General features: G+C 37.7%; 2 protein-coding genes across 2 annotated transcripts; one reads left to right on the forward strand and one right to left on the reverse strand.

The window, feature by feature from the left end:
* Positions 1-794: 794 nt before the first annotated feature.
* On the reverse strand, positions 795-2,404 carry LOC128166936 (forkhead box protein D3-like). The gene has a single exon (XM_052832410.1). It carries the CDS (start codon positions 2,269-2,271, stop codon positions 979-981), a length of 1,293 nt encoding a protein of 430 aa, XP_052688370.1. The 5' UTR covers positions 2,272-2,404; the 3' UTR covers positions 795-978.
* Positions 2,405-12,412: 10,008 nt separating this feature from the next.
* On the forward strand, positions 12,413-21,423 carry LOC128166930 (uncharacterized). The gene is made up of 2 exons (XM_052832395.1): positions 12,413-12,505; positions 19,444-21,423. Exon 2 carries the CDS (start codon positions 19,445-19,447, stop codon positions 21,011-21,013), a length of 1,569 nt encoding a protein of 522 aa, XP_052688355.1. The 5' UTR covers positions 12,413-12,505; position 19,444; the 3' UTR covers positions 21,014-21,423.
* Positions 21,424-22,110: the final 687 nt, after the last annotated feature.

Consider the following 22,110-nt stretch of genomic DNA (forward strand, 5'->3'; position numbering starts at 1 on the left):
ATTATTCAAAATACAATATCACTATTTCAATTACGACTTTCAAAATATATTTCTATTGATCTAATAAAAATAATAATAATTTTAATGATAATAATCCAATGATGTAATTCTTAAATTTGAACTGCACCTAGAAGTCTTCTTTCCATTAGATTTGATTCTGTTTGCAACATGGACTTTATTTAGTATTAGTGTGTTAAATTTAAAACCCTTGCGTATTAAGAAAGTTATTTAGGATCTCCACGTTCCTGTATAGAATAAAACAACATTCAATATATCTGGAGTCAAGCAATGTGTGCGCTGTTAAGAATGAGGATTATCGTTAATCCGCGGTTGGACTAATTAGTAAACATAAAATAAAAACCGGGGAATTTTTCACCCTGGATTCTACCAAATATCATGCTGTTGTAGATATTTCTGACTGATTGGTTGATCCTAATTGTGACACTGACTAATTGGTAGTTATCATTTTTTTCCCTAACAAACGCGTGGGGTTTCAAGTAGGTGTGAATTTCGGCACCTCTCTGGGGGTGTACTCTCTTGATGATATCAAACAGAAACAAAGCTGTTCATTCAGACACAAACGGGAATAACTGTATCATATTTAAACATTGTAACATGATACATTCAATTACATATCAATTCTCATAGTCAATATTAATATTTATTTTGAGGGTTTTAAAATAATTTTTCCTCAAATTTTAAAATGTGATCTAATTTTCTAGACCGTTATAAATTGTAAAGATAATTATTTTCTTTTAAGAACGAGAGCAAATAAAAAATAAGGAAGAAATATAGAGAATAAAGCTATAAATTTTATATTGCCAGCACTTGATAAAAACAATACATGACATTCAACAGACATGAATTAACTACATGTAATATAATACATTACAAAATCTGCACATGTATAGAACAATATAATATCAATAAATATTAATGGTCTGAGACAATATTAAAAGACATACATACTCAAAATATTTATCGGTGCCATACGCCGAGTCCACATGCTTGAAAATATTGTCTATATTTTTCAATGTCTATTTGGTTCATGCTGGGTAAAGCTGATTGGAATTGAGCGAGAAGGGCGGCATTTCCCACACGTGACATGTCAAAAAAACCCGGCCTCATACTCGCCGCCAGGGCCGGGGACACACCCAAACTTCCAACACTGGTATTTGATAAAGTTGAACGAAATGGCGATGAACTTGTGGAAGGTATAGGACTAGATTTTTTATTGCTGTCGGAATTTCCAATTATACTGTCTATGGAAAAACCCTTTTTGGTACTGGTGCTGGGTGGAGATTCGGGACTCCTCGGGGGTGTAGGTCCAGTGGACGATGAGCTGGGTGAAAATGGCTTAAGGGGACCAAGTAGCGAATTTTCTCGGATTGAATTAGCCATTGTGAATGGAATGGAAGGTAAAGCAGGTCGACCCGGAAAGTCGGACTGGGTAAAAAACGGTAACTGTGATGCCATCATCGGAGACATATAGGGGTAGGGGACTCCGGGCCTTGAATGGTGCGCGTGCATCGGGGAGGGTAGAAATGGGTGGTGATGGAGGTATTGCTCGGCCGAGGACATGAAGGCTGTTGACTGTTGGTGCATTTCTATGGGGTTCCTCTTGTAACGTTTTCTTCGGCGGAGAAAACTCCCGTTGTCAAACATATCTTCACTGCGGGGATCCAGGGTCCAGTAGTTACCCTTCCCAGGGTTCCCCGGCTCTCGGGGGATTTTTACGAAGCAGTCATTTAGGGAGAGGTTGTGCCGAATGCTGTTCTGCCAAGCTGGAAATTTTTCACGGTAATATGGGAAACGGTTAATGATAAATTCACAAATTCCTGACAGTGTCAGTCGTTTTTGGGATGATTGTAGAATTGCCATAGTAATGAGAGCGATGTAGGAATACGGAGGTTTCACGAGGTTTGATTTGGACGATTTTTTCTCCGAGTCCGATGTATTCGAACTTAGATTTTCAAAGTCAAATTTGTCAGCTTCATCTAACGGAGAGATCGGTGAATCGCTTTCTTGGAAGCCACTGTCATCTATATCAATTTCTTCATCCTCGCTCTCGTCTCCCAAAGATCGCTCACACCAGTTGAAATTCACTTTTCCTCCATTTTCTTCCGAATTAAATGAAGATTGTTCTTTGGTCAAAAGTCTCATTTCGGGAAGTCGTGACATTTCCTTTGGTAAATGCTCAATGTTTTCCTTTTCAACGTCTCCGTTTGCCTGTTCCTCGGTCAAATTGTGATTTTCCATGTCGACTTTCATTTCAATTTGACGAGTTGTCGAATATCAACTGCACAGATCCCTCACGAAATAGCGTCTTTTAAGTCTATTTAAACATACTAATTGCACGGCAATATAGCATTTGCTTTCATAAATATGTTTGTAAATACTTTATTTGACAAGACCTGCTAATATAATCAACTCGCGAGCCCAGATTTCTACCACGTGGTTGTTATGGGTGGAGCTTAATAATTGATTGGCTACCGTTGAAATAAGCCCCGCCTTCATTATTATATTGATACAAGGGGATTTATCCCATGCTGATAAGAATATGCTTAATCTGTTTAGTATAATCGCATAATTCAGCTCATTATTTCCTTTTTAAAAGAATACTTTAAATTTCATGAAATGGATCTTCTTTATGAAAAAAAAATTGCTATTTTTCTAGACTCAGACTTATTTTCGGGAGGTTTTGAAGTTTGCGAGAGTTGACAAAGTTAGTCAGAGGTTCATATGGCTCATAATAGAAATGTTTTCTTGTTGGATAAATTCCCGCCGCGCAAACAGCGGTAGTTTAACACCAGCGTAATGACAAGTTTAGGTATTAACCCCACTAAATAGAAGAAAAACATTTGGTTAGATCTCTCTCCGAATCTGGAAAACTTTGTTTTGAAAACTTTTGCTCCACGATAACAACTACTCGTGCAATTTCTGTTTTATTTTTCACACTGGTCGTTTGAAGTTAAATTTACACATGAAAGGGTTGTCTTGGAAAACCGTGGAAAACAACGGAAGATAGAACTGATTAGCGCAATTTAAGGCAATTAAGATTAGATAGGTTTAAGGTATCATAATGTGATGACCATGGTGGGGCGACATCCACGTTTGCTGGGTATTTCATTGCTGTTTCGCAGCAGACAAATATTTGCACTAAGAAGCGGATGAGTTGATAAATGCAGCTTTTGCGGGAAACAAAATACTTGAGCATTCAACAAAAGGTGTCAAGAAGACATTGAACGAGGAAAATAGAGGGAAAGTACTTCAAGAGAACATTTAATCCCCCCTAAAAAAAAGATGTGTGATGATTTCAAAACTTGGAATTTTTTTCCAACTTAATATTTTCAATTTTAACACCTGCATCGAAAAGGAATTGAAAAGGAGAAATAATTATAAGTCAATATTTGAAAGGGAAATGTGTATATTAGAATCGAATATAATCGTCATTCGTGGTACCGACTATACTGAGAGTTGCAATGTTTACTTACTCCAAGTAAATGTGTGTACAACACCCCTCATAAATTTGTCAAAAATTTATATTAAGTTGTTATCATCAGCTAACAATTGACCGATATCAAAGGCGAAGTGGGATCGGGTTCGAGTGCCAGTGCTTCGTGTGTTAGATCATAACCATGGGTGGTTCAAACGTTTATCTTGCATGGTAATACCTGCGACATCGTAAAGATGTTCTGGTTTATTCTCATTAATGACATCAATGATTAAAATTTGCTCAATGTGAACAAATATAGGGATATAAGCGATCAGAATCACCTTAGTTTTATGGTTTTATTGGGTGTTATGCGTGTCAAAGCCCGATCTTCCAGAAGTGTTGGCCGTCAACAATAAAAGTTTGACAGCAACCGTTATAAGATGGCTTCACGAATTTAAGAAAAATACCATGTTTTTACTACGATTTACTTTCAATAAACAATATTCTTAATAGTTCTCAAGACTTTCTTTACACTGATTTATACATATGTGTTGATTACAGATTAGTAAAAATATTGAAATTTATGCCTTCATTGTTAATGGTGTTATAATAGCGTGGATTGTTTTGAGAAGTAAAACAGAAATCTGCGTCGATTTCTCGCAAACCTTTCAGTGACACTGATCTACCTCAATTTACGGCAATTAAGCGTTTATAGATTTTCATTTCATTTTCTGATTTGGGTAATAAATTGTGTAACTGAATGGCCGTGCTTTTGTCTTGTTACAGGTCGTTCTGGGGATTAGCAAGGGACACAATAGTGCTTGAAAACCTTGATTGCCTTTCATATACAATTTATAGTTGGGACAGTAAATGTGTTACAGGTAAACAAAAATGTTTCAATAATTTTATCAGAAAGTTATTGTACTTGGAATGACGACAAGTTCCGTCGATAATGCGACCCACAATAGGTTTATCGAAGTTGCGCGATAAGCGTACAACCAGAGCGAATTAAGCCTTCATCACCTGTTAATGGACTTCGCATTGTGCTGCATGCCAAACTTGTATGTCATCCTGGTATACACGCAAACCTGCCACTGTCCAACATCCTCACCTTCCATTATTTGACCAAAATAGGAGATTTGATTCCAAAAACTTCATTAAACACTTATCTGTTGTTTGTTCCTTGACCAATAGTCTATGATTACAATTATGGTTATGTATAATGTAGCAGGCTCGGGTTCAGATCGAGTTTACCCGACATGGCTTTGTTGTGAATGACAGTCTGCCATCAGAGCTAATCATTTGAAAAGGACAACAAGAGGAAAACCATATGAAATATTCAAACAAATTCGATTGTCGAATGAATTGGGAAGAGGGGTCTCAAGGATCTGCAGAGCGCCTGGGGTAAGGAACGTATGTCGCATCACCTGCGAAGGGCCCGCGATGTGATGATACCATAAACAAACTTCTTTGTTGCCACAAATAATGGGGAACAAACGGACAATGACGGCTCAACAATGAGATCACACTGGTTTGTCTTGTCCGTCTGACCACGCTATAGAAAGGGAGTTCATCATTTATTTCTGATTTCCCCTCCTTTAAAACCAACTTCTTGCATTTTTCATTTCACGTAGCACCGTTTTTCAAAGTAGATGTGGAAGAGCCAGACAAGAAGTGGAGGGAATATAAGCAAAAAACTTTTTATTTTGCAAAAAATGGTGTAGTGAGGGGGGAGGGGGGAGGTCTCTCCCTGCCCCTGGCACTAGATGTCTAAATATGTGTACTGCATGTCAACTTTCAAACACCAGTTTACTGTTAAAAGTACAAATTTAGCAACGTCAAAAAAGTTCCCGCAACTGCGAACATTGTTACAGTTGTAAAAGAAACCTTTCTATTATAAATAGACAACACACGCTGTCAGTTAGAGAACAATAAAAGCAACACAAGGCCTAAAAGTGCAGTACATCTTCATCGGAACAGGTTTCGATTTTTACGATTTTTAAAACAAAACCCCTATTTTAAATCTTGTTTGTAAGAACTTTTGAAAGTGCTATTTTTCTCCTTTTCTAAAAGAGTTTTATATTCTCCTCGACGGTTTAACATAAAGTACAAACTTGTGAAATTGTGCGCCGGAAAGAAGGAAATTTATTGACTCTTATTGCATATTTGAAATGAGGTTTTTTTCTTTCAAACAAAAACCTAATCTACCAAACCGGATTATCGGTATTTGTAAGTGCAATTAAAAGCTATTTAGATTAATATTGCCAATGTTTACGATCTAGCATATACTGTTTATTTAAGAGTTGACAGTCTTTTATTTGAAATAAAATCTAAATCATTTTGAATTTGGTTTTTACACTTTTTTGCCATCTATTGAACAAAAAAGAGAAACAGACCGATTAAAATTATATAAAAGGCTTTTCATCTGCTTCTATCATCTTAAGCACCTCTCCCGCGGGTCGCCATTGTGTGTTTCGAGGTGCTCAACATTTATTTGACTATTTTAAACATTATTTCTGCTTGGGACAATCGAGATTTGGTACTCGAGTTCCATCGCCTGTGAACTCTCCCGGTAGACCGCTTAAAGCTTTCCTACCTGTTTGCAGGTGCGTTCGTGAACGAAACAAAAAATCACCAGCCTCTTCATATTAGCAAAATTTACATAACATTTCAATTGTGCTACAATGAACTGATTCAATATCAAATGAAGAGCTCTTCATTTTTTTGGTTAAAAAGGTACGGTCGTTATTTGAATTATAAACCTGGAATGTTTTTTTTTCTTTTTTAATGAACCTTAAAGATCTACAGCTGTCGATTTTTCTTTTAAAAAAAGAAACACAAATTGTTGAAATTTTATTTCTCTTTATTAATAATTAGTATGCTTTGTTGCATACACTTGAAAGTTTTTGCGTGACATTACACTGTTTTTCCCTTTTCCGTACAGCCGAGTTGATTCTTTCCTAGGGGCTATAAAAATATAGACCTGTCAAGACCAAGCCGTTGTACAAATATTCAATTTACAAATTGTTGAATAAATAATTCAAAAAATAAACTTAGATTTCTTAACGTCAAAACAGTTTAGGTTTTCAAAACACCTAGGCTGTGGTATATATGGGAAATAGCTGAACAAACGTAAACATTTTGATAAGGACAATTCGCTATGCGGAATGGTTAAAAGTCTTAAAACAACTTTTCCTTGTAAAGTCAAAACAAGGAGCATAATGGAGATTACAGGATAGATCACACAACGAAGTACAAGTGATATTTGTTTTAAACAAATACTGGGTCTCTTTATAAACACAGGGATTCTATCCTCTCGGTGGTCTGTCATGCTAAACTCGGGAAATCAAGTGTCTTGAGAAATTTGAACACCTCGTAACACTTTTATCACATGGGATTGGGGGGGGGGGGGGGTTGTCTGGTTCGATTACAAATGAATACGGCTCGTTTAGTTCATTTATGTCCTATTTAGACTATTTCATAAAAAATGAAGACAAAAAATAAAATTTGTTTTTTTTTTCTGTTCATAGCATTTACGGCTTTCATGCAAACAATATATCTCCCCTAAAAAAAAACCCAAAGTTATAGAGCTATCAGTCCCTTGAATGCGCTTTGTTTTGTATTTTATAAATTGCTTTTTTGGGTGTTGTTGTATTTTGGGGGTAGATTTTTTCTTGTTTTGTATTTTTTCTTGGGGGGGGGTAGCTTTGGTTTTGTTTTAGTTTTTTTTTTAAGTTTTGGTTTTTTCTTTAGCAAAGGCCGTTCCTGCGGTACATGATTACCAAATCATTAACAGTCTATAATCATATAGATATAAAGTACATTTGCACGCACGGTCCATGATTAATTCCAACTACGTACCATAAATCATTCTATAAACGAGGAATATTGACATAAAATATATGTAAACTGAAAGTAAAAACCCAAACAAAAAAAATTAAAAGTGTTTTGAAACAGTTACTGGTAAATGTCGGTTTTGTCTTATAAAAAAATCAATGTGGAACCAAACAACGTTTTACTAATTGGTATTTTTCGTGTCAATAACAATCCAAAAAGTTTTTCATAGAAATTCAATAATTTTGTCATTCGAATTTTTTAAAATAAATAAAGGGATAATATATAAAGGTCATATATCTACACACTGAATAGATATTTACGTCTGTATCGAAAATGAATCAAAAAGAGTCGCTTTTCTTCCATTTTTTACGAAACGTATTTATAACCATTAATACATTCTAAATGGATCTGTAAACATGAATGTATTGGTAGAATTATTTGCAGAAATTATCTCCAAACTAAAAACAATGATTTACAATAACATGGAGGAGACCAAATTTGAACTAGAATTATTGAATGATTGATCTTAGAGATCAAGAAATCGATAAATTTTGTAGAAACAATGAACAAAGAGAAGACTAGAAGTTTACTTTCCATAACGATGGTTTGAATTGGTGATATATTATTCACATACTAGATATCAATATTATGCCTATGTATTTACAGAGAATGTCAAATGGGTATTACTGTGGAATTAATATGTTTGTCAAAAAAACCGGGTGTGTTGGTTCAGGCCTTTGTGTTTTGATAATGTTGATTTAGTTGAAAATGCAGAGCGAAATATTCCCACCCTCCCACAAGATATCTTAAAGGAGCGCATTAGTGTCACTTATAATTCGCTAAAACTAAAAAAATCACTTTATGGAAATCACACACTTATCCTGCATGCCAAACATATTCTACCCAAATTTTAAACAAATCGAACAAAACAGATTTGTAAATATTGACTCTCCTGCACATATAAATGATATGTTTATTTCTAGAAAGGAACCTTAAGAGGTGATTGAAAAATAAAGATATAAAAACTTTGTGTATCGGCTTTCCGGCAAAACTATACCTTTGAGGGATATTCTCTGACACATTGCCACTATATCTTTTCATTAAACTCATAGTAAACTCATCAGAGATTTTTTTTTCCCAGTGCAGACTGTTATTTTTTTGTATACATGAAAGTACACACAGGTGATTTGTAATAACTATCAACTACACTATTCAAAGGACTTTTAAAAAGAAAGAAAATGTCAATCTTTGATTTGAAAATCATATACCTCGTAGTCATGCTTTATATTGAGGCTTATAAATTTCAGCATGCTAGGGAAAGTGATGATTCACTACCAGTAGTGCTATAGGTAGCGGACCTTTGCCATAGAATGGCAATATGAAAATTGAAGAAAAATTAGTAACAAGCAATGTGAGAATCTTAACAATAAAGAATATGTTAATCCATATAGATATGATTTCATATTCAGAATTGGGGAGTGTGTGTGTGTTTGCGTGTGTGTGTTTTTGTTATTTACCAAAAGGTACCCAGTGGTAGCTGTAATGGAGATTGGTGTTAGGTGTTGGCTTATTTAATTTATTTACAATAGTTCTGTGTTATGACGAATCAGTATAATTGTGTATTATCACCTTACATAAATATAAAATATGATTTTTCATATTTATCTACAGAAATAAAAAAAAAATATTATTATATTGTCAAAATGATTTCCTTATCCCCCCTTTTTATGCCCTATTGTTGGAATTATCTCTCAATGTTTTTCCGTCTGTAGCATTGGTAAATTAAAATGAAAATTCTTTTTCAAACTTCAAACTTTTTTTTAAAAATTCAGTTTGGCAAATTTTTTTGCAGAAAATTATCCTTTTTACCATATTTTTATGTCAAATTTTGAATTAATTTTGTTTATTTAATATAAAGCCGTATACATGTACATACAGATACACGTATCCATTTTGCGTACATGCATGCAGTTTTTATATTAAGGATAGTATATCATATTCGCTATATAGTCAATTACAAGCAGAAACAGGTTTTCTCTGTTAACACCTTTACTAAGCATTTACATCCGATCGCTCGAGAAAATAATGTTTCTGTGTTAGTTTCTAAAAAATTTTTTTTTTATAAAACCTGCCAATATACAAGAGAAAAAATTACAAGTATCAAACAATTTATCAGACCCTACCTGAACAAATAAAATAGTTCATTAAATTAGCATATTATTCAGTCTATGACCCTTGTGGTTTTTTATCTTTTTTCCTAATCATGTTCACAATAATAGGTCCCCTAATTCAGACTTATGGAATCTAAATATTGTATGGTTGTAAATTATAGTAGTTATTATATTGTACTGATCGGCTTTACTACCAAAAGTTGGTATTTCCGAATAAACATGTAATAATATTTGCAAGCAATATTTTAGAAGTTCTGAGTAATCAAAAATTGCAAGACATGTGTTTTATTTGAATTTTAGCTTACGATAACCCATACCTGCATTGAGAGTGGATTTTCAATATTAACCCGCAGTAGGTGCATTCAATTCACCTAAAATTCAATCTAATCACAATTAAAAGATTTAATTAATTTCTTGTATGTCCTTAAGCCACTTCTTACATATTAAGAACACGGTAAAAGACTAATGGATAAAGAATATTAATATGCAATGAACAGTGTAGTTTTCGAAAGATTTTCCTCAAACTATATATTTCAGATTAATAAACCCTTTGTGTTAATTAGAACATTATTTCATAAAGCGATTAAAAAGTTACGTTAATTACATTTCATGTCTTAATCTCGTAGGGCTAATTTCTTCACGGCGTATTGTAAATCCCTTCCCTCAATACCTATTACTTAATTGTTTTCAAAGGGAAAAGTTAGTCCTTTTCGAAACATCACTTCGGTTCGACTAAGTAGTATTTATGCAGGCTTTAAATACACAGAGCAAACATTTGGCCTGGACTTAAATACTTTAGAACAACTTTAATACTAGTCCTTAGAATTATCCGTAGGACTGTAAAGTACTGGCAATATACCCAAGAATTCACATACTTATAATCTTTTCGAACCCCGTTGTTTCACAAAATAAATATTTTAAAGGATTATTGCACTAAACAATTCCTTTCTATTTCTCAGTTTTATTTTTTCAGAATATATCTTATCGAAATGTTCCTTAAATTAGTAAAAATTGTATTAAATAAATTAAACTTAGGCCTCTATGAAATTCAATTTTGAGAGAGAGAGAGTATATAACACATACGGATGCATGATTTGATTTTGAAGCAGGGGGTCAGTGTGAATTACAAGGAATCAATCTATTAGACACACACACACTACGAAATTCCAATGTATCAATTCATGCCAAATGCTGGAAACTTGATGTTAACAATTACCTCGCTAGCAATCAGAGAGAGTATTGCGCCAATGTTAAACACCCAGTCCAGACTACGGGCAAATAGAGAAACCATGTGGATTTGTTGTTATTTCTCGACTAAATACTACCTCACTGCATTAAAACAAACAGTTGATTCTCATAAAAGAAACACGGAGGCTGGGAGTTGATAGAAGAGAAAACATTGACTTTAACTTGATATTGGAATCTCTCAGGAAAAGACCCCTGTTTGTCGTCACCTTCTTGGCTTTATTGCTTTCTAACAAATTCAAAAGAGGCTCAAACTCTGGTTTTCGGATCTTCCCGGACTTGATGAGGTGTTTGCGACGAAGAGAAAACAGTTTTAATGAGTGTTTATGTTTTCTCAGTGCTTAAATCACCTACTCTCAGATATTTTTTCAGTCACGCAAAATTGAAATCCCAATTCTGATGGACCACTAAAAACAAATTCGAGGGAAACTCTATATCAAATACATGTATATATGTTTAGTTGTTTTTGTTTCTGAAAATGTTTTCTTTCTCAATTTGAAAAAGGTTGCTTCGCTGTAGTTCATTTATATTATGTGAAATGATAAAAGTTTGGAAGCTTTTTGATTACTAATTTTAAAAAGTTTATATCAATTTAATAATTTTTTTCTCTCTCTCTCAAATAAATAGGGTTCAGAATGGAAGGAAAGTGCATTTGTAATGTGTGGTTTTTAAAACTGAACAGTGTATGACTTTTCTTGAGTAATTCTCCAATTATTTTAATCCTCGTTAATAAAATCAGACGTGGATTACATTGACTTCTGTAGGTTTGTTTTAGTTAGAATAAGATTTTGAAAATTTCTCCATCGGATTTCCAATGAACAATGTTCTTATTAGTAAGCTTATTATGACACTGCGGTACAAATTAAGTCTCTACTCACAAACAAACGGATCAACGCAAGTTATGTCATCTTTATACATTACATTATACATTATCAAAGGAGTATTTAACTGAATTAGACGATTATATATTGGTTTTTAAATTGTTGTTTTAATGCTAACCAAATATCTTTTCGCACCGATACTGTTTTTGGTCAGCGAACAAAAGATGTATTTAAAACATTTTGAATACTGTATATCATAAATTGTTAAGTTCGGTAATTACAACTTAAAATACGGGGGGTGATATAAGAGTAAAAGAGCTTTCCGTAATTCCATTACGACATATTAATAATAATGTTTTGAAAATTTGTAACACTAACCCAAGTACTTGAAAATCTGCGGCAACATTTTGCCCAATGTTACGTTCTGTTTAAGCTTGGGGATCGGGGCAAGACAATACCAGAATAGAAAGATAACAAAAATATTTTCTAAATATCTCAGGTTAAAACATGAAGGTTAAAAGAAACAAAATCCATAACCGGTATTATTTATTTCTTAATCAACTTCCTTAACAGTCATACCCTTTTGTTGCTCTACGTGTAACAGCAAAAGGTATATAAGAAAGAAGAAAAAAGAATGATAAGTACTGTCTTTATAAGGGAAACTCAATTTACATGAATTTCCCTGTGTACCAGAAATACTAGATATCTATTCAAACAAAAGAATTCAAAACAAATAAAAAAGCTCGGCTCGTCTTAGTAAAATTTTAATGCCATATTTTTACCTGATTTTAAAGTGAAAGCAAGTAGCATGCATAACGCAAATTTTAAATGATTCAGGTTTTAACCAAATATTGTGGTACAAGTACCCTTTCTATTATCTTACTATTCATCGGGTTCGGGGTGCTATTAATATAAATACACGGACCCCTGACCACATGTACATGGAACAGACCAGACTCCTCTCCGAAGTCTTAGTTTGACCTGTGTATTGTAAGGTTTGTGTATACTTGCATATGCATGCCAATAAATATTGACAGTATTCACTCGTCTCACGACATCTGGCGTCGCCCGGACACGGATCTACAATTTGTTGTATTTTTTTTTCCGAGTCAGTTGAACTATCGGCACTGACTCAGTTCACTCAGCTCATACACGTGTTTCGTCGAAAATTCACATTTTTTGACACGTGTTTCTTTATTAGTGTAGGTTAACGTGTTCCCTTTTAGTTTTTGAACGTTTTCAATCTATCTAATATTTTTTCTGATAAATACTTTGGAAGATACGAAATTTTTGTAGTTCGCTATTTTTGCACAAAACACGTGCTAGCCATTTTGGATTGGAATTGAGCAAGACGGAAGCACGTGACCGCGTGACCGGAATTGGTCATCTCAATCGAAAGTACTTTCATTTTGAAACTCAGTTTGTAAACAAATCAAGTTTTGGTAAATTTCACGTTATTCTTTCAATTTCTTAGGATTATTTGGGAAATTTTAATAGTAAGTTAGCCACGTTATATATTTTGTGTGATATTAAAGGTTAGGAACATTTTACTGAGAAATAATTGCCCTTATTTCAACATTACTTTATATATAGAGTAGGTTGGTAGGGTCAGAGACTCTCAAACTGTTTTTGTGTTATTAACCTTTTCTCAAATATTACGGTTACACACAATTGTACAACTATGGCTGTCAATATCTATGCTGCCAGTGCTCAAGAGTTGCGGACATTGGAGGGTGTTGGAGAGAAGAAAGCAGCCAGAATTATCAAGCTGCGTGAAACGGAAGAAGTTTCAGAGGAAAATTTAGCTGCTGAAATTCAACTTCCCATAGAAACAATTCAACAGTGGATACAGGAAAACAAATTGTCACTGCTTAAGATACCAATGTCGTTGCCGACCCCCCAAGAAGATAGTGGTCTGCCTGCAGACCAAACTTCATCTGAAATGCGCCTTAGTCGTCTGGAGACCATTATTTTCCAGCTTGGACAGTCAGTGCAGACAATTGCAGAGGAGATGAAATCCCTGAAGGACTCCACCCTAGCCAGTAATGAAACAGTCCAGGAATGTCAGCAGATAATTCAGGAACCTGACCAAATGGCAGCTTTCAGTACAGAGAAACAGCAACAGAAATTCAGTCCAAAAAATCAACAAAACGATATCAACAAATTGCTAGACGCTATCCCATCAAACGGAATATATCAAACAGCCACAGGAGGAACTTTTCCCAAGGGAACCACAGATAGTAGAGCAAGCTTTCAGAAAACAAGTACACCTATTTCGGGTAGCTGTGGAAAGCCTGTGCCGTTCTCGTTAGCTGCTGACTCCATGTCCCCTGTAAAGCCATTGGATCATATTCTGCATGGCGATTCAACCAGGTTTTTCTCAGCTTCAGGAAGCCTGCCTACCATGAGCAAACAGAAAATTTTACACCGTGATGTACCTCAAGTCTCTGAGGATCTCGTGCATGCATCATCAATGCCAAGAGCCAGTGTAGTAAATTCAGCCCCGACCGTGCCATTTGCAGCCAGCACTACTGTGGGGTCAATGGCTCCCGTAGCTGCGCCTAGTCAAAGCACATCATCCAAGAGAAGAAAGCGACATCGATACAGATCCAGCTCATCCTCATCAGATAATAGTGATTCTGCACCTCGAAACACCCAATTTGCTGCCAGCACTGAACGTGGTCATGAGAGTCGAAGGGACAGATCAAGAAGCCATTTGAATATGAATATTCCGGAGTTTCGTGACCTTCCAGTCAATGTCAGAACTGAGCATGGAAATGAACGACAGAGAGATAGGTCCAGAAGCAAAAGCCCAAACATACCAAAAATGGCTACCTTCAAAGGAACTGACTCGCCTAATTGGGAAGCTTTCATCTACCAATTTGAAAGAACAGCTGGTAGGAGACAGTGGTCTGACAATAAGAAGTTGTGTCGGTTACTAGACTGCCTGGGGGATGTTGCATTGGAATATGCCCGTCGAGTTAATGTACACAATGACTATCATACCCTCAAGAAGTATTTAAAGAGGAGATTCAGTACAAAGGAGGCTCCTGTTGTAGCTCGCAGACAACTTCCATTCTTAAAACAACATGAAAATGAAACAATGGAAGAATTTTCTCAGCGAGTTTATTCCCTAACATTAGATGCTTATGAGGAATGTGAGGGTGATATCATAGAAGAGATGGCAGTGGAGGCTTTCCTGAGAGGCTGCAGAGAGAAAAGTGCGGCAAGACATGCAATGGATATGGAACCTCGTACCATCCACAAAGCTTTAAAGTTTGTTAAAACTGCTTTAGCCAATGATAGAGCACTCTTTGGAGGAAGAACTAATGCTTACTATCACCGCCAAGTCACATTTCAAGATGAATCAAATAAGACAGCGTGTACAGGTTCCGCTGGTAACTTGCAGGACCAAATTGACATTCTTACCAAGGCAATTGAAACTCTAAATACTAATCTAAGAATGCCAAACCGATACTCGGGACCTGAGAGCAGACAAGATCGGTTCAGGTCACCAAGCCCAAGTTTGAGAGGGAGGAGCCCAAGAAGATTTTCAGATGGTCAGCAAGGTGAAAAGCTTAGTGATCGAAGCCCTATGCGCCCTCAGTACGGTCAACAAGACAAGTCATCTGCAATGTCCTACTATCGACAGCACGAAACACATTCACAGAGTAGGGCACCCTCGCTCTCACCTGTAAGAATGGGTAGTGCTAAGGATGAGGGTTTAAACACCAAAGGACCAGGTCGACAGGCCTAGATTTGGTCCACGAACAGAAAGGCCAAGTTCTTGAAGCTATGATAAGGAAGTCAAAAGGAAAAAGCCTAGTTGTAGATGCAAAGTTCAATTCAACACCATTGAAGGCCATTATAGACACTGCAGCAATGCTGACCCTAGTAAACAAGAAGCATGTTGAAACCCAGAGTGAAAATCATGAGGTAGTTAAACTGAAGGGTATAGGAGGACATACTATAATGGGGTTTAAACTCTGCAAACAAAAGATTCAAATTGGCACCCTTTCTTTTACCTGGGACTGTTGCGCTGTTGCTATGAATGATGACATCATAATAGGACTCGATTTTTTGGAGGCTCATCATGGGATTGTCAACCTTAACAACAAGACTCTCTCTCTAAATGGCTGTCTAGTACCTACAGAGCTTAGTAAGGATGAAGAGTCATTTGCGAGGCGGATCTCTAGAGTCACCCTGCTTTCCAGTCGAGTTATTCCCCCCAATACCATTTTAAACATACCAGTTACATTGGAACAAAGTCTTCCTAAGGATTACATAGTACAGCCTGTGCAGGATAGTACAGGAATCTTAGGCTCAACCATACTGGGAAGGGGAAAGCAAACCTTCATGCAGTTTATCAATGACTCCAACAAGTGTATTAAGTTGCCCGGTGGCAAGTGTGTTGGCTTTGCAGAGGTAATTGGGGAAGATTGCTTAGTTGGGCCATCGGCAAATAACGAGGCTGAAATTAGACAAATAAACATAGAGCCGGATAGTAAACTCGCCTTACCTGAACATCTTGTAGACTTATTTAATAGATCTGCAAAAGACCTCAACGAAGTCGAACAGGAACAGTTAAAGATATTGCTGACAGATTTTCAAGATGTGTTTGCTAGGCATGATCTGGACCTTGGTTGCCTTTCAGCAATAAAACATCGTATCGATACTAAGGATGCCAATCCAGTTAAGCACAAAATGCGTCGAACGCCACTTGGATTTCAACACCAGGAGGAGGAGCATCTAAAGAAAATGCTTGACGCAGGTATAATACAGCCATCAAACTCAGAGTGGGCATCAGCACCTGTCCTAGTCAAGAAAAAAGATGGAAATGTAAGGTGGTGCATTGATTATCGCAACTTGAACAGCGTCACTGTGAAAGATTCTTTTCCCCTGCCTATCATAGAGGATTGCCTAGACACCTTACAAGGAACCAAATTCTTCTCAACCTTAGATATGGCCTCTGGCTATTACCAAGTTGAGATTGCAGAAGAAGATAGAAAGAAGACAGCATTTATTACCCGTTACGGGCTATTTGAGCACACCCGAATGGGTATGGGATTATGTAATGCCCCTGCCACTTTTCAGCGGGCAATGCAATTGGTTCTTAGGGGACTGACTTGGACTCAAGTTCTTGTCTACCTGGATGACGTCATTGTCCTAGGAAAGGATTTTGCTGATGGGCTTGCTAATGTAAGAACTACATTACAAAGGTTTAGAGAGTACTCTCTAAAATTAAAGCCAAAGAAGTGTGATTTATTTCGTCCCGAGACAGAATTCTTAGGAAAGGTTGTCAGCTCATCTGGAATTTCTATAGCCCCTTCAAAAATAGAAGCAGTAAAGGCCTGGCCTCGTCCAATGAACCAGAATGAAGTTTTGGCCTTTCTGGGTTTCCTAAACTACCACAGGGATCACCTTAAGGACTTTGCTTCATTGAGTGCATGTCTGTATGATCTAGCCCACACAAAGGGGAATTTTTTGTGGGAAGATACACATGAAGAGGTTTTCCGTCGAGCAAAGACTGCATTGGTAACTGCTCCATGCCTATCATATCCATGCCCTGATGGTCTGTTTGTACTGGACACTGATGCTTCGGATCATGCCGTAGGCGCAGTACTTTCACAGGTCCAAGACGGAAAGGAAACGGTAATCTGCTACGCCAGTCATGTGCTTTTAAAACCCCAGAGGAAGTACTGCACCACGAGGAAAGAGCTACTAGCAGTGGTAAAATTCTGTCGGCATTTCCGACACTATCTACTAGGCCGGCGATTTATGGTTCGTACTGACCACAATAGTCTTGTCTGGCTAATGAGATTTAAGCACATTGAAGGTCAGCTAGCACGCTGGCTAGAGGAACTGGCTCAATTTGACATGGAAATCTTACATCGCCCAGGAAATAAACATACTAATGCAGATGCTCTAAGCCGAATTCCAGATGATAGGCCAGTATGTGATTGCTATGCTGCAGGTGCATCCCCTGAAAGCCTTCCATGTGGTGGATGTGGCTACTGTGTAAGGGCCCATAGTCAATGGTCAAGATTCTCAACGGATGTAGACGATGTGGTCCCTCTGTCAAGGAAATGTGCCCCAGCAGACAACTCTCAGACGGAAAAGCCAGAAGACGCTTTCAACATCCTTGCAGCCAAATTACTAGATGATCCCAATGTGCCAGTATCCTGGATTGAGGGGTACTCTGCAGAAGACATTGCCACCATGCAGCGAGAGGATGCAGACATTGGCATCGTCAGGACCTGGCTAGAGAAGGACGAAAACCCAACAAAGTCACAACTACATCTGGAAAGCCCTGCCACTAGGGCACTCTGGTTGTTTAGAGAGTTCCTTCACATTAAAAATGGTGTCCTATATTATGAGTGGATTGACAAAATTGATAGGAGATTCTGCCTGGTAGTACCAACATGTCTCAAGAAAACAGTTCTAAGTTTTTGTCATGATACTAAGTCTGCAGGACATTTGGGACAGCAGAAGACATACAACAGGGTTAAGCAGTCTTTCTACTGGCATAATTTATCACAAGATTGTACAGAATATGTTAAAGGTTGTACCACCTGTAATCAAAATAAGAAGCCTCATATCAAACCTAGAGCTGCCCTTAAGTCTTATCATGCAGGATTTCCTATGGAGAGGGTACATTTAGACATTTTGGGTCCGTTTAATACCAGTGAATCTGGAAACAATTATATACTAATGATGATAGATCAGTTTTCTAAATGGATAGAAATGGCAGCTTTACCAGACCAAACAGCGTTGTCTGTTGCTCACAAGTTTCTTATCCACTTTGTCGTCACTTTTGGGTGCCCCTTGGAAGTGCATACTGACCAAGGTCGCAATTTTGATAGCAACTTGTTTCGAGCTCTATGTGATGAGTTACAAATAGCCAAGACCAGAACTACCCCATACCATCCATCATCAAATGGACAAGTGGAGAGATATAATACAACAGTCCTCCAGATGATTAGATGTTATATTGAAAAGGACAAGAGAAATTGGGATAAAGATTTACCGCTTCTGGCGATGGCTTTGCATTCCACTGTCCACCGACAAACTGGATACACACCTAACAGACTAATGCTTGGACGAGAAGTGATACAACCAGTACACCTAATCACCAATAACATACCAGGACACTTGTCACCACAGACTGCAGATGAATGGATTGCTGATCTGAGCCTTCGACTTGCTGAAGCGCATGCTTGTGCCCGTCAGAATCTGAAACAGACCCAGCATAGACAGAAGCGTGACTATGACTTGCGAGTCGTGGAACATCATTATAGTGAGGGAGATCTGGTGTACAAATTAGACTCCACCACCAAAGTTGGCCAGTCCCAGAAGCTAAGGGCACCCTGGACTGGGCCATACTTAGTTGTTGCCTGTAGACCCCCGATATACACTATAAGGGACAGAAAAAAAGAGCACATTATTCATCATGACAAATTAAAAATGTGCCAGGATCGGGAAATTCCAGTGTGGCTTCGCAGGCTGCGGCACCAATATTTCCAGACAGATGACTCCTCTGGTAGTCAGGATTTTCCAGAAGACCATGAAGGTTCCTCTTTGCCAGGTCCCGAAGTTGATACAAGCAACAGGGAATTGGAATTACAATCTGGCAGCGTTGATAACAGTCAGCCATCTGCTGGACAGTCTGACAGTATTTCTCATCAGACCAGGGCAGGTCGACCAGTACGGCCTCCGAACAAATACAAAGATTTCTGTTAAATGAAAACCCCCTAGAATTTTGTTTAGTGTATATAGAACAAGGGTTATTAGGATATGTAGGGACAGGGTGTCTCTTGTATCATTTTGTGTATATGTTTTCTTAAAAGAGGAAATTTTTGTATGCATACTTTAACTGGTTTTACATTCATTTATAGCTGTTATATTTTGCCATTTTCATAAATTCATTTTACAGGATGCATTCTGATGGAGAATTAGATGAGAGCAAGTTTGTCCCAGACTATAACGAGGAGTTAACACCATCCCAGAGCAGCCATGGTGAGCCCGCATCAACGAACACGAGCAGCCTCTGCTCGATGGATCTGATGATTCTGGACGAGGTTCGTTGCTCATCAGACGAGGTAGAGGATCCCAAAGAACCTGTGAACCAGCTTTGTGCCGACAAGACGAAGGAAGCTGTGTTGGATAAACCCTTGCCAACTAGACAGGAGGGAGCTGCATACCACTGTCCTCTGTGTCAGATAAGTCTGAGTGGTCATGTCAAGCGTCATGTCTTCAGGGTCCATCTCCCACCGTTCTGGGGCGGCAATTGTAACCAATGTGACTCTGGTGCTTCTCATACGCTCTCTCTAGTAGGGCAAATAGGAGACCAGAATTTTCACAATTGGTGTGAATTGGTTAATGGGTCGTTGCATCTCCTGGGAAAGTGGGTAGGAGTAGACACTCTAGAGCAGTTGCTAAATTTTGTTGTTGCACATCAATTATACCCACCAGTTGGGCACTTCACTGACACCGAAATTAGACTAATGTCATTTTATGCAAGGCATTACAGCAACCATGTTCCCAGCCAGTTTCAAACTTCACCGCCCAATCACGTGATTTGCATCACCCATTGGCAGGTGCTTTGTACTGTCCTTCGACAGCTGTCTCCAGAGAAGCACAATTTATTCCGGACTTCGAGACAGTCTTGTGGTGGCTTGAACAATTTTGCAGTAGTGGTCGATTCCCATTTTCACCTTGACCAGATGTTTGCAAGGGGAATCATCTCGGAGTGTTCGGAGGTTTTTTCGTCCCCAGCTAGTCTGGGCCAGTTTCAGCTGTTGTATGCCGTGGCCAATTATGTGTTTCCCAAACACTGGTCACTGTGGGAGAGTCAAGTCAGCAAGAACCAGCAGGTTCGTGTAACCTTTGGAATACACCCCCATCTTTCCAGCCGAACATCGCTTGATATGTTGTCAGAGCTCCGAAGACTTGTAGCCCTACCAGAATGCATAGCAGTTGGAGAGATTGGAATTGACATGACCACTACTTGTGATTGCCAGCACCCGTGTTCCCGGCCAGCGTGTAGGAAGGCATTACTCCATAGCCAAATGGACCTTCTCTCCGAGTTGTTGGTGTTGGCCATGGAGACGAACAAGGCTGTTGTGTTACATTGCAGGGACTCCGGGACTGGAGAGGCGGCTAAACATGTGCTACAAGCAATCAGGATGTTGGACATGGAGGGACATCTGTTCCATCGTCACTGTTTCACCGGCTCAGTTTCTGAGGCAGAGGAATGGATGGAGAGTTTGCCGTCTGTACTGTTTGGGATTTCTCCTAAAATCTACACAGACAGGTCAGTTCAGAATGCTGCTCGGTTCATCCCTCTTGAACGAATGATATTGGAGACAGATAGCCCATACCTAGCCGCAAGTCCAGCGGAGACAGTTGATGTTGCTCGTGAAGTGGCAAAGCTGAAGGCCCTGTCCATCGAGGATGTTCTCAGGTCTACTTCCATGAATGCGGCCCGCCTTTATGAACATTAATTGTTTTGTTTTTGTTTGTTTGTTTTTTTTTCGTTTTTTTTTAATCACTATTTCCCTGTGCAGACTATAACTTTTCAGAAATGAAGAAATGTTATTGTGTTTTGCAAATGTTTTATATGCATTTCATTTTGTAATTTGTTTATCTTTAGGAATCGTCAATATTTCTGTTTATATGTCAATCAAATATATGCATTTGTTTTCACGGAGGGGAGGAGTGTGGTACAAGTACCCTTTCTATTATCTTACTATTCATCGGGTTCGGGGTGCTATTAATATAAATACACGGACCCCTGACCACATGTACATGGAACAGACCAGACTCCTCTCCGAAGTCTTAGTTTGACCTGTGTATTGTAAGGTTTGTGTATACTTGCATATGCATGCCAATAAATATTGACAGTATTCACTCGTCTCACGACAATATTTTAAAACGCTACCTTCCGCCCTAGCTTTTCATGCCCCACAACGTCAAATTTCTCCTCTTATTTGCTGCCTTTCCCCGTTTCTTCATCGTGAAACTACACAGCTCTGGTTATCCAGAGACTTGATGTCGTTAAAATTTTAAAAGGATGATTTCATTGTTATAATCATAGAATTTGGCTTTGAAACATGTTATGCAAGTTCATTGAATTCTGTTCTGTGGTTATATTTTTTTTTCTAAATTAGGTACACAATCGATTTCATATTAATGAAAAATGACTCTTCTGAAAGAAATAAAAAACAAAATAAATGTAAATCAAAGTTGAAAGGAAGGTAAACAAAAGATCAACCAATAGAAAAATTATGAACTGATATAATACAGATTTACTTGTATGTAAGTTTATTTTGACTTTCTATATAGATATAAATTCTCTTCGACGGATCCACGAAAAAAAAATAATGAATAGACCATAACCAGCATTCTTCGCTGTCCATTAGATATTCTAGTTTTCAAATTCCCTGTTAACAGCCACAAAAAGTTTGCAAGATTGGATAGACAGCTGGACTAGGGTAGCCGGCGGCCATCTACACAGAACGATAATTTGTTATACTGTATTCATTGCCTAGAAAACAATCACGGGTTTCGTTTCAATCACATGCTAATCCGGGTTCTAATT

Source organism: Crassostrea angulata, chromosome 10, assembly GCF_025612915.1.
Source record: "Crassostrea angulata isolate pt1a10 chromosome 10, ASM2561291v2, whole genome shotgun sequence".
Lineage (NCBI taxonomy): Eukaryota > Metazoa > Mollusca > Bivalvia > Ostreida > Ostreidae > Magallana > Magallana angulata.